Source organism: Triticum urartu, chromosome 5A (genome assembly GCF_056163025.1).
Source record: "Triticum urartu cultivar PI428250 chromosome 5A, HENAU_Tu73, whole genome shotgun sequence".
Classification (NCBI taxonomy): domain Eukaryota; kingdom Viridiplantae; phylum Streptophyta; class Magnoliopsida; order Poales; family Poaceae; genus Triticum; species Triticum urartu.
In genome coordinates, this window is record NC_141877.1 from 72,889,388 (window position 1) to 72,902,894 (window position 13,507).

General features: G+C 45.5%; 2 protein-coding genes across 2 annotated transcripts; one reads left to right on the forward strand and one right to left on the reverse strand.

The window, feature by feature from the left end:
- The first annotated feature begins 920 nt into the window (after positions 1-920).
- LOC125507229 (protein SINE1) lies at positions 921-4,618 on the forward strand. The gene is made up of 3 exons (XM_087525541.1): positions 921-1,140; positions 2,038-3,383; positions 3,801-4,618. Exons 2-3 carry the CDS (start codon positions 2,046-2,048, stop codon positions 4,281-4,283), a joined length of 1,821 nt encoding a protein of 606 aa, XP_087381667.1. The 5' UTR covers positions 921-1,140; positions 2,038-2,045; the 3' UTR covers positions 4,284-4,618.
- A 531-nt stretch (positions 4,619-5,149) lies between these two features.
- Positions 5,150-12,982, reverse strand: LOC147970314 (uncharacterized). Its single transcript, XM_087523394.1, has 7 exons — positions 12,728-12,982; positions 11,798-11,918; positions 8,514-9,791; positions 7,543-7,664; positions 7,268-7,420; positions 7,046-7,175; positions 5,150-5,515 (listed from the first exon to the last, which is right to left on the reverse strand). The coding sequence occupies exons 1-7, from the start codon at positions 12,980-12,982 to the stop codon at positions 5,478-5,480; spliced, it is 2,097 nt and encodes a 698-aa protein (XP_087379520.1). The 3' UTR covers positions 5,150-5,477.
- Positions 12,983-13,507: the final 525 nt, after the last annotated feature.

The window sequence follows — 13,507 nt, forward strand, 5'->3', positions numbered from 1 at the left end:
TCTGTTAGGGTGTATCTCCTATCGACGACGATTTTGAAAACTTTTCCCTATTCCTCGATCCCTCGTGATTATGGCTCAGACTAACTCAAAGGTGATCACACATTGTTGCACGGTCTTGATTGAGGAGTTGGGGGAGGCAGAAGGGTTTAGGGTTGGTTACTTGACGAGTCATTCGTCGGGTGAGGAGAAAAGCAATGGAGCAGCGGGCGTTTGGTTCATCGAAGGTAGATGCCAGTTAGGTGGAAGCCACGATGAGAGAATTGGGGTTGCATGAGGAGGATTTAGATGATATCATTCTTTTAGTTTACATGCATATCTGTACTACTAGTTATTCTGTGGTCATGATGGTACGTCGTGGTTTGGTTTGATTTCATATGCTTGTTGGTTTCATGATAATTATGGCGAGTATCATTCTCTGTACGAGAGGATCATGTTAATTATGAAAAATATAATCGAGCATTGGACGGGAGGATAATATTAATTATGGAGAATATCATTCATTGGAAGGGAAGATCACCATAATTATGAAGAATATCATCTTTTGGGCGGAAGGACCACATTTTATTATGAAGAGTATCATCGAGCATCGGATGAAAGGATCACGAGAATATGTATGCTTCCGCACCGGCAATTAGTTAGTTCCGAAATTGAGGTGGAGCAAGCATTCATGACCATCGGTTCCAGTGGATGCATGAAACATAGGTTCTACTCTATCTATCAATGAGATGCACTATATATAAACAGAACGAAAAAAAGAAGAAGCAATTTGCGAAACAACACCCTCCTTTTTTCTTCTTCTGAGAAACCCGAAACAACACCCTCCTAACAACGTGCCCTTGGCACGGGCTGGGCCGAAACGAGGCCCACTTACCACTCCCAACCGTCGGACCCAATGAAATTTGGTTCCCGCTCCCCCTCTTCGTCGGCCGGTCCGTTTCGGTTTCCCCACAAAGTCAGCGGAAAGAGAAAAAAAGGAAAGAAACAAGAAACCCCCACCGCCGCCGCCGCCCCCGCCCGCAACCGCTCCCCGTCCCCCGCCGGAGCAAGCCTGCCACGTCGAGCGGAGGGCGCCCTCCCTCGTCGGCGTTCCCCTCCTCCTCCTCCACGCCTCCACCGGACTCGGGAGGGTTCCCCTCGCTGGTGAGCAAGCCCTAGCTTTCTTGGATTGCTCCCCCGTCTCTGCCGCGCCGCGGACAGCCGAATCCGGCCGCGTGTTCCTGACGTGATTTCGAACCTAGTTTCCGCCGGTAGGGATCTCCCCGTAATCCCCTAGTCAACTGTTAGCGCGGATTGCGGTATGTTTTGGGGGGAAGATTTGGTCGCTCCGTGTGATTAAAATTTTCCCCTGTTCTCGAACCGTTGGTGCGGGAGATCCGGGCATCCGGTGGAGAGTAGTAAGAAGAGCACGGTCTCTTTTGACCCAAGACCTCCGACTTGCATCGGGTGGTTTGATTGAAAACTGGGGATTTTCTTTTTTGGGAAGTACGTACTGAAAAAATGGGGGATTTTGCAGGAAGGTACCACACAAGGGTATCAGCAGTTGCTGCAGATTTGCTGCTGTAATTTACAGTAGCACTCACACATGTGTTCTTTGAATTTTATGGGGTGTTACTAATATGTTGGAGATTTTCTTTTTTCATGTATAGGATGCTTCTCATGATCTCTTTGAACATTATCTCGGAAGTTTTTTTAGAAATTAAAGAGAGCGTCTTATCGGTTTATCGCTCTACATTTCTGTGCTACATCAGGAGCATTTAACACAGACATGTAGGGATCCTGTCTTCAGCTTGGTAGTTAGTTGTGCATTTCCTTTTATGGGTTGTGGAATCCGTCCTCTCTTTTGCGTTGTATGTGCTTTTTGGTAGAGTGTGGGTGGTGGCAAATCAAGTGAAGCATTTTCAATAAATGATGCTGTATTTGGTACTTTCAGATTGGATAGACCATCCTTTGTTGATCAGCTAAGATTATTTACCTACTTCCATAACTGGCTCTGGTTTTTACTTATGGATTCTTCTTCTATTTCTTGAACATATCCAGTGTATGCAATGGGGAGGAGTTTAAGAGCGGGACGCCATGCAGAACTGGAAGACTCGGTGGCAGATCCTGTCAGCGAAAAGCAAGCCTTCAGAGGTTGGAAGCAGTATGTGAAAGAACTCAACTCGAACACACTCCCACCATTTCTCACCCGCCTTTGTGACCCTGACAAGCCATGCTCGTACTCTGAGGAGGAGCTCTTATGCGTGTTTGAGACTGCTGCGGAAGTCCATGGCTGCAACATTGTGCCACATATCAGCCAGATCGTTTCAGCCATCATTAGAATCATGTCTTCAGTCACAGGGTCCTTGCATAGTGTTGGTTGCTCCAAGGTGATACGCACACTATCACGCTATGTCATTGATCCCCTGGGAACAGAAGAAGAGAAAAGTGGGATCATTAGCTCTCTCTGCAGTCCCTTTTCTGGTTGCTTGATGAGCACCAAGGAGAGTGTATCTTCTGGTTCTGCTCTCTGCGTCACTGCACTTATCCAGTCCAACAATTGGCAATTTGCATCTCATGAGTTAGTTAACGACATCTGCTTAAAAGTCTCAGGGGCCTTAGAGGAGGTATGCTGCCAGACCATTTCACACTTAGGCTTAGTGGTTGCTCTATTAGAACAGAATTGGTTGACACTTGAGCCTTACGGGCGGTCTTTGATAAGATCAGGCTTAAGTATATTGGACAAGAGTACTAAAGCAAGCAATTCTCAGATGATCATATCATCCATTCAAATGATATACTCCATCATGAAGACTTTGGATTTGAGCATCATATCTTCTGAGATCAGTAGCATTATCCAAGCTATGGAGCAATTGCGAAATGATTGCATGCCAGAGATCAGCACTCCAGCTTTTCAGGCAGCTGAGACTGCTAATAAACTGTACAAGCAGGAAGAGTGTGGACATGGCAAAAGAATTAGCCCATTGGCAAAATTTCATGATGGAAGACATAGGAGGAGGGGATCATATTCACATTCTGTTATGGATGATGCGGAGATAAGAGACTGCGGTTCAAATGAATCTCTGTACGATGATACACAATCTGTTAATCGGTTCAGAGACCATGATTCCCAACCTTCAGTGGGGCAATACTCAGGTGTACCTGTAAGTGCACAGGTAAGGAGGCGACTGTTGAGTAATGGTTCTGACAGACAGCATCAAATGTCCAGTGATGAGTTTCCTCGCACTATTGTATCTGATTATCGTGATGGTGTTGGTGTGCTAGCACAATATGGTTCTGCTGGTCTGCTAGATAAGTCAGTGAGGAGGTATTCAGATGTATCAACAAGGATTGCTGATCCATGCCCTATGTGTTTAACACCCCGAACTACTAATCGATGCTCTCAGGTATACAGTACATCTTAATTGATTGATGACTTGATTGCCTTCTCATATGTACGAGCAATTATAGTAACTTTGGGGCTTATCGTGTCAAGTTATGGTGTCTGAGTTAGCGTTTGTACTCTGTTCTGGAATGGTATCTTTCAAATGATAGGAATAACAAACTTTTTGATGTATGGTACAAAAGGAACTTACTAATATCATGCGCAAAACAGATATCCTCCACGTATACAGAACAGATCCTCCACATGTATGTTGTAGATTGCTTATGGTATTTCCATTGATGCATTGAAGAACTGTTTCTTAGTGGTTCCACTTTATACATGCTTTTGGGCTGCAGAACGAAATTGCAGAAGCCTGACTTTTTTTTGGTACAAATAAATTTACAGCTCTTTCTCTTTCTCTTTCATGGACTTGTTTCAGATATCAAGGCGAGGAACTTTCTCAGAAGATGTTTGGATGCAGTCAACCCCAAGGAAGCAGCTCCAGTTTCATAGCTCTAGCAGTGAATCAAAAAGAGATACTCACAGATTACCCGACAGCCCATCTCTGAGACGGATACGGCACTGTTCAGGACAATGTACAAATGGTGAAGTTGAGGAAAGGAACGGCTACTGTGATTCTGTTCAGCATGACAGCCAGTGTCATGCACAGAGCAATGATACCTCGATAGAAGATCTGAAGCTACCACCAACCAACAGTGAGCGTTCTGACAGTGCAGGCGAATCTCGAAGCGAAGAATGTCGAGCTGAGAACGAGAAGATGACCAGAGTCAGGAAAGGGAGCAGAAACTGCTCTGGCACCCTACTTTTTCTCCTTGTCTGTGCTGCAGTGATACTGGTCGTTGCGCTCTTGCTAGCTTGGTGGAAGGAGGATCAGAGGGAGCTGTATGTTGTACCCACGTAGTAGCGTCTTTCTGCCCGTATGCAGGTTGTTCTTCGATGTGCGTTGGCTTTGGTGTAGATTGCAAGTTAAAGTGGGGTAAGGGTTGAGAAGTTGTGTCGATTTAGTCGAACAATAGACGATAGTGATAGTTTGCTGGATTGTACATTCTGATTGTTGGCATGAATACCATGATAGTTTTGTGTTCAGTGGGAAGCTGACGCGTAGCACATAATATACCTTGCTGCATTTTCTGATTTACTCTACTTTATAGCATTTGTTTTACAGAGTATATGCAGCTAGTGTAGCAGATACATGAGTGGCATGTAGTCTTCTACTGGTGTTGATGGTATTGTTCACCCAATTTCATTATCATCTGGATAGAAGTATCCCTTTGTCCTATAATGTAAGATGATTTTTTGACAGTAGTGTAGTGTCAAAAAACGTCTTACATTATGGGATGAAGGGAGTAGAAGCTAGATTGACAAGGAAATGCAAATGTTTCCTTGTCCAATAACACAGTCGTGGGGAATTACAGAGTTAGTATATGAAGATAGATCAGCACCGTTGCGGGGAACTCAATCCTGCCTGGTTCCAAGACAGGCGAGCTCAAGGAGGAGCTCCGTGGCGATGGCGTGTAGGCGGCTCGGTTGGCGTTTGACGTCGACGGAGCAGTTCCTGCGACGACGGCAAGGTCAGTGGAGTGGCGACGCAGGTGGCTGTTGTGGCTCTCGAAGAGACGGCAACGAGGTCCGGCCATCGGCTCCAGGACGGGCTGGACATCTTGAGCCTGGCTGGTGCATGCGAGGCATGTGTCTCACGAGTAGGCCTCAGGATGCAGGTCTTTAGCTATTGATTCGGCGTTTTTTTCTTGTTGCAAAAAGACAACATGCAAACAAAGACATCAATTTTTAGACATAAACGCCTTGCCCGATTCTATTGTACAGAAACAAGTACCTGACAATATTCAGATTAACATCCCACGTATCTTTCCTTGTTCCACAAGCTGTAACATCACACACATCATCCGTATCCGTTTGCACAACCCATCGGTTTCAACAATTCACCGGCATCTCATTCACCCATATCATCCGTATCCGTTTGTACAACCCATCAGTTTCAACAAGTCACCGGCATCTCATTTACCCACATCATCCGTATCCGTTTGTACAGCCCATCAGTTTCAGCACCTCATCCGTATCTCCGCAGCATGAAGCATCAGTTTTTATGAAGAGGGGGCCAGTTCTTCCACCAGCCTGGCAAAAAAAATGCAAATTGTAATCATCCCACTTTGTATTAAATCTATTCAAACGGACGACTAGCACAACCTGAATACACAATGAAGAACAAGCAGGTAATTATAAACACCAAATACACCTTACATTTTTTAAGTAATTATGTCACTCTATAGTTAATCCCATTATCAATCTTGCTGTTCAACATCAATCAATACATTACCTATTAGATGTGTATGTTTTGTGTATCAAAAATCAAGAGGGAGTGTTGATGGAGATAAAGGTAACATGCAGTTTTGTTTTTCATTTTTAGCAGTACAAGTTTACAGTCAGCTCAGCTCCTTACTTTTATGTAAGTTCTTATATCTAAAAATTGTCTAACATATGCAGCAGGTCAGCTAGTCTCGTATGTCGCGTCATCCATCCACCAAGTTGCCTATAACCCCATACACTAAGTCATTTCATCCATCCATTGAGTCGCCTAACCCACATACTCTAAATCGCCTAATCCATCACTAAGTAACCCCATCTATGAATCGTGGGAGGGTATAGGTAACAACACTGAACATTTGTAGGCAAATTTTAGGGGATTTTTTGTAGGCAACAACACTGATGAATTGTAGGATGGCATACGCAACAACACTGAACATTTGTAGGCATATTTTAGGGGATTTTTTGTAGGCAACAACACTGATGAATCGTGGGAGGGGATAGGCAACAACACTGAACATTTATAGGCAAATTTTAGGGAATTTCGTAGGCAACAACACTGATGAATCATAGGAGGGGATAGAAAACAACACCGAACATCTGTAGGCAAATTTTAGGGGATTCTGTAGGCAAAAGCATTGATGAATCGTGGAAGGGGATAGGCAATAGCACTGAACATTTGTAGGCAAATCGCGGAACAACGAGAAGGAAGTATTGAATCGCCTAAAACCCTACTAGCAAAGCTGCCTAAATCCGACAATTTATTGGACGTCACAGGCAATAGCACACTCTCTTTTTGCATGGACTTGTTAAAAGACAAACCAAAATCAGTTGCCTACCACACAGTTTCTTCTTTTTAACACTTTGGCTCGACTTATATTGAAAATTTGCCTAACTATAGTAATATATTTTCCCCACATGCAACAGGGGCAAGGCATTGAAGCAAGAGTGTTGATTCAAGAGATCAGTCTACAGATGATCATCCATCTGCTAAAAAGGGTATGGCAACTACGCATCCAATTTTGCAACATAAGGAACAGCAGGAACGGTAATATCATGCTTCTTTTGTCAATGTCGTGTTTTGGGGCAACTACGTTTATAAAACAGGGGTGTGGGAGAGGAGAAGTTCAATCTATGGGGATGGGGGCAACTATACATGGCTTTCCTGTGTCTACATTGATTTTTTTTCTTCTCTCATGGTTCTTTTTTAGAAAGGAAGCAAACATGGCTGCACACATTCAGCATGACATGAAATGATGTGAGTTAATAGAATCTCTTGTTTCACACACACAAAATAGTAATTAGCACTCAACAGTAGCAGAACAGGCAAGAAGCTCTTACCTGCTCGAAATTCATGGCAATAAAACTTATGGCGATCGATATCTTCTTGTGTGCACAATCTTGTTTCACAACCTTTTTCATCACACTGAACTGTGGAGCCCTTCTGGTGCTTCCTAGAGTGCCATATTAGCTATAGGAAGGCAGGATATAAGTCATAGCGCAGGAGATAAGTCATAGCCACCATGTGAAGTTACAGTCATCTAGATATTGATAAATACTTACATTGCCTCTGCGAAAGTGATACCGACGTTCCTCCCCAAGCTCGATCACACAGAAGTGGCACACGACATTTCCTTTGGGACAAGTATCCCGGTAGCGACAATAATCAGCGTACGCATCAACCACATTAAGAGGCACCACTGTGTCGCCCATGATCTACACATAAAATCGGAAACAGATACAATTAGCCATATTCGTGAACAAAAAAAACAGAAACATACTTCAAAACAAAGATAATGACAGGCGTGTGTTGAAGAGAGAGCAAAATTGGGAGTTACCTGTTCCTCTCTGATAATAACAGGAGTGTCAGCCTTCTTGGTGTTCAAAGCTGAGTCGTTGATGTCCATGTCCTCGCTGTCCGTGTAGAGCTTGAGCTTTGGCCTTCGGTTCTTTGGAGTGACTGATGTGAAAAACAAAGATCCGTCATGTTTCAACATAGTCAGAGTGAAAACATGTGCAAAACAGAGTGAAAAACTGAACATGTGCTCTGTTCATGTGGAAGAACTGAACAACTGATCTTTTGTTAACTGAAAAGGCTAAAGATTTACTGTGTGCAAGTGCAGACATTCAATTTATTCAGAAACTGAATGTTCTCTGTAAGTGCAAACAATTACTCCCTCCGTCCCATAATGTAAGATGCTGTGTCAAAAAACGTCTTACATTATGGGACGGAGGGAGTAGTTTTTATTCAGTTTGCACTTGCAGACATTCAGTTTTCACTTGATCTTTACTGTCCACTGCAAGTGCAAACATTCAGTTTTTACAAGTGCAAAACCTTTAAGTTCAGAAACTGAAACTTTTTTTTGTGTAACTAGGAAAAATGAAAGTATATGCAATGTTTATTCAGATAAAACTGAACATTTTCTTTGTTTAACTACGAAAACTGAAAATATGCTCTGTTTTAGTGTAGAATCTGAATTTCTGCAAGCGTGACACAGTAATGAATAATCATTGTAAAGAAGTAAGCTACTAAACCTATATGTGTTAATGTATTTGTACCATTCATGTTCTTTATAGTGATACATGTTCTTCATTACATGTGCACACAGATACATGTAAACCTATATGTGTTCATGTTCTTCATTACATGTGAAATAAATCAGCTGCAACTAGTTCCAGGATAACAAAATGCACACGAAGAAGCAAGCTAACCTTACCACGCAAGAACCACTCTACAACATATGACAAAGCAATGCAGTATGCTATATGACTAGCAAAAGGGCCCATGTAACATTAATTCTTCCATTACCTTTCATGAGATTGGGTTTTTTATGACCCTGCTTCTTTGCAGAACTATTATCGACTTGGTGAATATCATACTTCAAGCTTAGCTGACTTTGCACCATCAGTTCTTTAAGTCTGTCAGTGAAACACTTGACCCGCGCGTCGCGGCGGCGCTCAACTCCTGATGTGCGGTCACCAGGAGGGATCTCCTGGAACAACGGATCGTCAGGTGATTTCATATCCAGAGCTTTTGCGCATGCTTTGGCAGCACTGTTGTATTGTCCTGCTGCAATCATCAGCTCGATCCTGAACAAGGCTACAACCAAGGAGTTGTCAAAGGTGTCTGCCATGCACAGAGTTTCTTTCACAAGCTTCTCATAATACTTGCAACTGGTACTGTTGGATTTCTCAGCAATCTCTCTGTCTAGATAAGGTTCAAGCATCACAGCGCGAGCAGAAAATGGGTACTTGGAAGCTAGAACGGATGACAAGTGCTTGGCCTGTGCAGCAAACCCATTCCGAACCATCTTGAGCAGCACCTTGGAACGAGAGTACACCTCAACCTCGCAGTTATGCAAAAAAACTGCAAGCTCTTCCTGTGCCGAACTGTCATCTGGGAGCACCCAAGGATTCGCCACATCAGGGCTGTCAGGGAAGTTGATGCGGACGGCCGAAATCAACTCCATGTGGCCTTCCGCCTCATGGCCGCAAAGGGCGAGCGCCCGCCCACGGCTTGCCCGGGTGTATGCGCACTTGGGGGCCAGCTCTACAGCCTTGGCGTACAATCCGGCCGCTGTTTCACGACAGGCGCGCACCTTAGCCCTCATCCTGGCGCTGTAGTCATCGAATCCCTTTATGTCGTCGTGGTCCTTGGTGGCGAGGTCCGCAAGGGCGGCCTCGACTTCATCAGCAACAGCCTCGTGGATATTACCGACGAGGTTCAACGGGGCGGGAAACATAGGATACCTATCCTTGAGGTTCCACGCGAGGTTGAGGGCGCCCTCGGTATCCCCGGATCTCCTCTTCCCGAGCGCCTCCACGCAGGCTTCCTTGATGGCCCGATGCGCCGCAGCAGCGGCGGCCGCGGCGGTCGCGGCGGCGGACCGGTCTCCTCCGCTCACCCCGCTTGTCCGTGGGTCTGTTTCGCCCTCCCATGGTTGTGGAATGGAGGTTCGGAGGCTAGGGTTTTGGGGGCGGCGGGCTGGATTTGGCGAGCGGGCGGCGGGGGAAGACGCCCGGTAACGAAGGGGGTGGGCGGGGATAAATTTGGTAGGCACGCTGCCGTCCCTTTCCTTGTGATGTACTGTGAGGCAACGCCCAAAATCCCAAATTCGAATCCAAACGTAAGCGGCACGAAAGCTAGTCCTATTCTGATGTAGCGGAAAATTCGTTTATTACGCTGTGAGCAACGCCTGAATTTTAGCCCTGTGTTTCGAATCCCGATTTTGTCACCGAAAATTCATTTTTTGTTCTAAAAAAACTTGCCGGCCGGCTCCTGGCGTAAGAGCATCTCTAGCAGACCCCGTATAATATGCCCCAACCCATAAAATAATCGTTAAAATACAGATCCGCGTGAAAAAAAATCACCCGATCAGATATGTAAACACGTCGGACCCTAGCCACATCCACCTCCTCCCTCTTTGCGCCGCCAGCCCGAGTCCATCCACCTCTATCCTGCTCTGTCGCTCTTCCCACGCCGTCCGGCTTCGCCATGGCTCGTCAAAATAAGACGATGTATGCCATGTTGGCCGATTTCAAATTTGAGGATGAGATCCGGGCGAGGCATGCTGCCCACGTTGCAGTCGGCCTGCCTCCGGACTCATCAGAGCCGAAGGAGGAGAAGGAGGAGGAGGAGGAGTCGAACAAGGAGGAGAAAGAGGAGAGCATCAGTCAGCTCCGATGGAGGTGGCGGATCCCAAGGAGGACGAGGCGGAGCAGCCATAGGAGGAGCTGGTGCTGGCTCCGGCACTACTTAGTAGCGCTGGATATAGTGCTAGTAGTAACGTGGGTGGTCGTGCTACTACTACGGTGCTATAGCTAAACCTTAGCAGTAGCGTGGGTTTACCAGCACTACTATTAAACTTGCATAGCAGTAGCGTAGGCTCACCAGCGCTACTGCTAAATTTGCATAGCAGTAGCGTTGTTACCAACACACGCTACGTATAAACCAACTCCTCTATTTTTTCTACGTATTGTCGTTGTATTTGTAAAGATTTTACACGGTTGTCTCATCATATACTTTTATAATCATGATGAGTTATTATATCAGTGGGTGAAAGAGACGTGGATTAGATTCAAATGGAGTCAACATGGTGCAGATCGAAAAGTACTACTAATCCAAACTAAATGATCAAGTTTGGATTAGTAGTACTTTCGATCTCCAACGTATTGCCTCCACTTGAATCCAGTCCACGCTTATTTCACCCATTGATATATATAATAACTCATCATACTCATATGACAACTCAGCATCATCATCATAATAACAAGTTATGCTCATCATCATCATAGTCATCTAACAACTTCTACTCGTTATCATAATAACAAGTCATACTCATCATCATCATAGTCATAACCAACCCTAGTTAATAGTTCTTACCACATGATCATGAGTATTAGTTAGGACCTGCTACCCCTCTCTAAGGTAACATAGCACAAAACAAACATAGCCCCTGACTCTCCATTATGGAGAATGGAGATTATCATGTCTCCAATTCGTGGGCTTCACACAATGTTGCTTCCAAGTAGCTCCCTACGATCATTCGTAACTTTTTTCCATTCTTTGATTGTAAGGTCTTCAGCTATTCGAGAAATCTTGTATGAACAGCGGTGACGCCTAGGCAGACTTGATCGTAAGCTAGCAACATCAATGTGACCTTCCATATACATCAGATCAGGCACACAGTCCTTCGGGAGTATCTGTTGAAGAGCATAATAGTAACGTGGTTAGCAATGTAGCTTAGCTTTAGAAAAATGTATGCAAAAGATGCACTGGTGTCATAATATTAAAAAATCTTACTGTCACATTTCCATGGATGTTGCCGTAGTTTAACACGTGGACTAGTGGCATGTATTGACCATAATGTGGAGGAGTTTCATAATTCTTATTGTAAGTCTCAACATCGATAATAAATGAGACAAGATGATCTTTCTCCCTGTAAGTTAGTTCAGAGCCATCAGTGTAGTGAGTTTTGTCTACTACTTTTCGAATATTTTTGAAGAATGAAAATAAGCTGTCAATGGAAATGTATAAGCTGACAACTATATAAACAATTTAAATTACTTAATAAATATGGTTGAGAAACTCACATAGAGGTAGAAGTGGAAGCGTATCAACAATGACCCAAATGTCGATATTATCTTCATCGACATTATCTTCGTCGATGTCATCTTCAGGATCACCAAGATCGAAGGTGACATGCATACCCTCCTGAAAAACCATACGTCTTGTACAACAAACACTACAAAGAGCCTGTTAATCCATGACGGATTGCTGATGACATTTCCAGATACTGTCATGGATGAGTTGGTACAGCCCCGCAAGCCCGCTGAAGCCCACTAAAGCCCGACTAATTGTTCCTCGTACAAAAACCTAACCCTAACACCCTCCTCTTTGGCCCCTCTCCCTCCACCGCAGCCTCCTCCCAATCTCCCAACGTCTCCAACACATCGCCCCCAACTCACCGCCTCCCCCCTCCCACACACTACTAGGGAAAACCTTAGTAGTGGCGCGGGTTTTGTTGCTATCAGTAGTGCGTATAGCCGCACTACTACTACGCCGCTACAGCTAACTGGTAGTAGTAGCACGGTCTAACCCAGCGCTACTACTAGTAGCCGTATCAGTGGTGCTCTTCATGTCCCTACGCTACTACTATGTATCAGTGGCGCTCTTCATGTCCTTGCGCTACTACTATGTATCTGTGGATGCGTTTGGATGTTGGGCTATCCCTCTGTGGGACAGGGATAGCCATTTTTTACATGGATGCCAGTCGTTTGGATCACGGGCGAGTTGGGATAGGGATGGTCAGATGCTTTGAATATTCGCCCAAAACACGGCTACGCGCGTCCGCGAAAATCTCGTGGATGTGGGCATCCCGCCGCGCGCAGGGGGCGCGAAGGCAGCCCACGAAACGTTTTTCACTGCCCTGTCTATCTCTTTTCCCTTTGGCCCTTTCCAACTCGGATCTCTCTTCTCTCCGTTGCAGCGGCAATCGAAGCCCGACGACGACGCAGCGGCACTGGCAGATCGAAGCCCGGGGACGACAGTGAGTGCGCTGCGGCATGATTCTCTCCTTCCTTTGCCTCCTCTCCTCCTCTGTCAGCAAAGGCCATGGCGGCGGCGGCCAACACAGGCCAGTGCCGTGCGCGGCCGCCGAAGACCTGCGGATGGCGACGCTGGCCCTTCTTCTCTCCGTACAGTGCGCCGGCAGTGCGCCCCATGCGCGGGTGCTGCGCGTGCTGCACCTGCCCCGCATCTGTCCGGCAGGTGCGCATGTTGTGAGCCCCGTGAGCAGGTGCTGCACGCGCTACGCCGGCCGTGCTAGCTGCTTGGCCCTGCTTGCCCTGCTTGCTGCGCGTGTTGCGCCGGCCTTGCTAGTTGTGCTGCCAAACTTGCTCCATGTACTGTGGCGGCCATATGTACTGATGTGTGCTTTCTCTATTGATTTTCTATCCAACCTGCTAATCATTTTTTGATTTTTTGTGCTGCAGCAGCTCAGGTCAAAGGCTAAAGGGAAGTCAGCGACTACTACATCTTCTGACCAAAAAGAGAGGCTATCCCCAACCAAGATTCAACCTTCAAATCAAACAAAACATAGACTAACCTCATCCATCAACCAAACAGAAATTATGGCTATCCTTATCCTGCTGGATATGGATGCCCATAGCCACCCTAGCATGTCCCTCTAAAAGTGCTAGTTATCGACTAGAGGGGGGGGGGGGTGAATAGGCAATTTTTATGAAAGTCTTCAAAACACGGGGCTTTGAAGACAAACACTAAAAGTGAACCTATTGATATGC

Bases quoted from the DNA above. Each gene is read 5' to 3' on its own strand.
- LOC147970314 (XM_087523394.1), bottom strand. From the start codon at position 12,982: ATGCGCACCTGCCGGACAGATGCGGGGCAGGTGCAGCACGCGCAGCAC. The intron at 11,919-12,727 runs GTGCCGCTGCGT...ATGGTTTTTCAG, and splicing joins CCCCGGGCTTCGATCTGCCA to GAGGGTATGCATGTCACCTT. The intron at 9,792-11,797 runs GTGAGTTTCTCA...GTTGCCTCACAG, and splicing joins GCTTCCACTTCTACCTCTAT to TACATCACAAGGAAAGGGAC.
- LOC125507229 (XM_087525541.1), top strand. From the start codon at position 2,046: ATGGGGAGGAGTTTAAGAGCGGGACGCCATGCAGAACTGGAAGACTCG. The intron at 3,384-3,800 runs GTATACAGTACA...GACTTGTTTCAG, and splicing joins CTACTAATCGATGCTCTCAG to ATATCAAGGCGAGGAACTTT.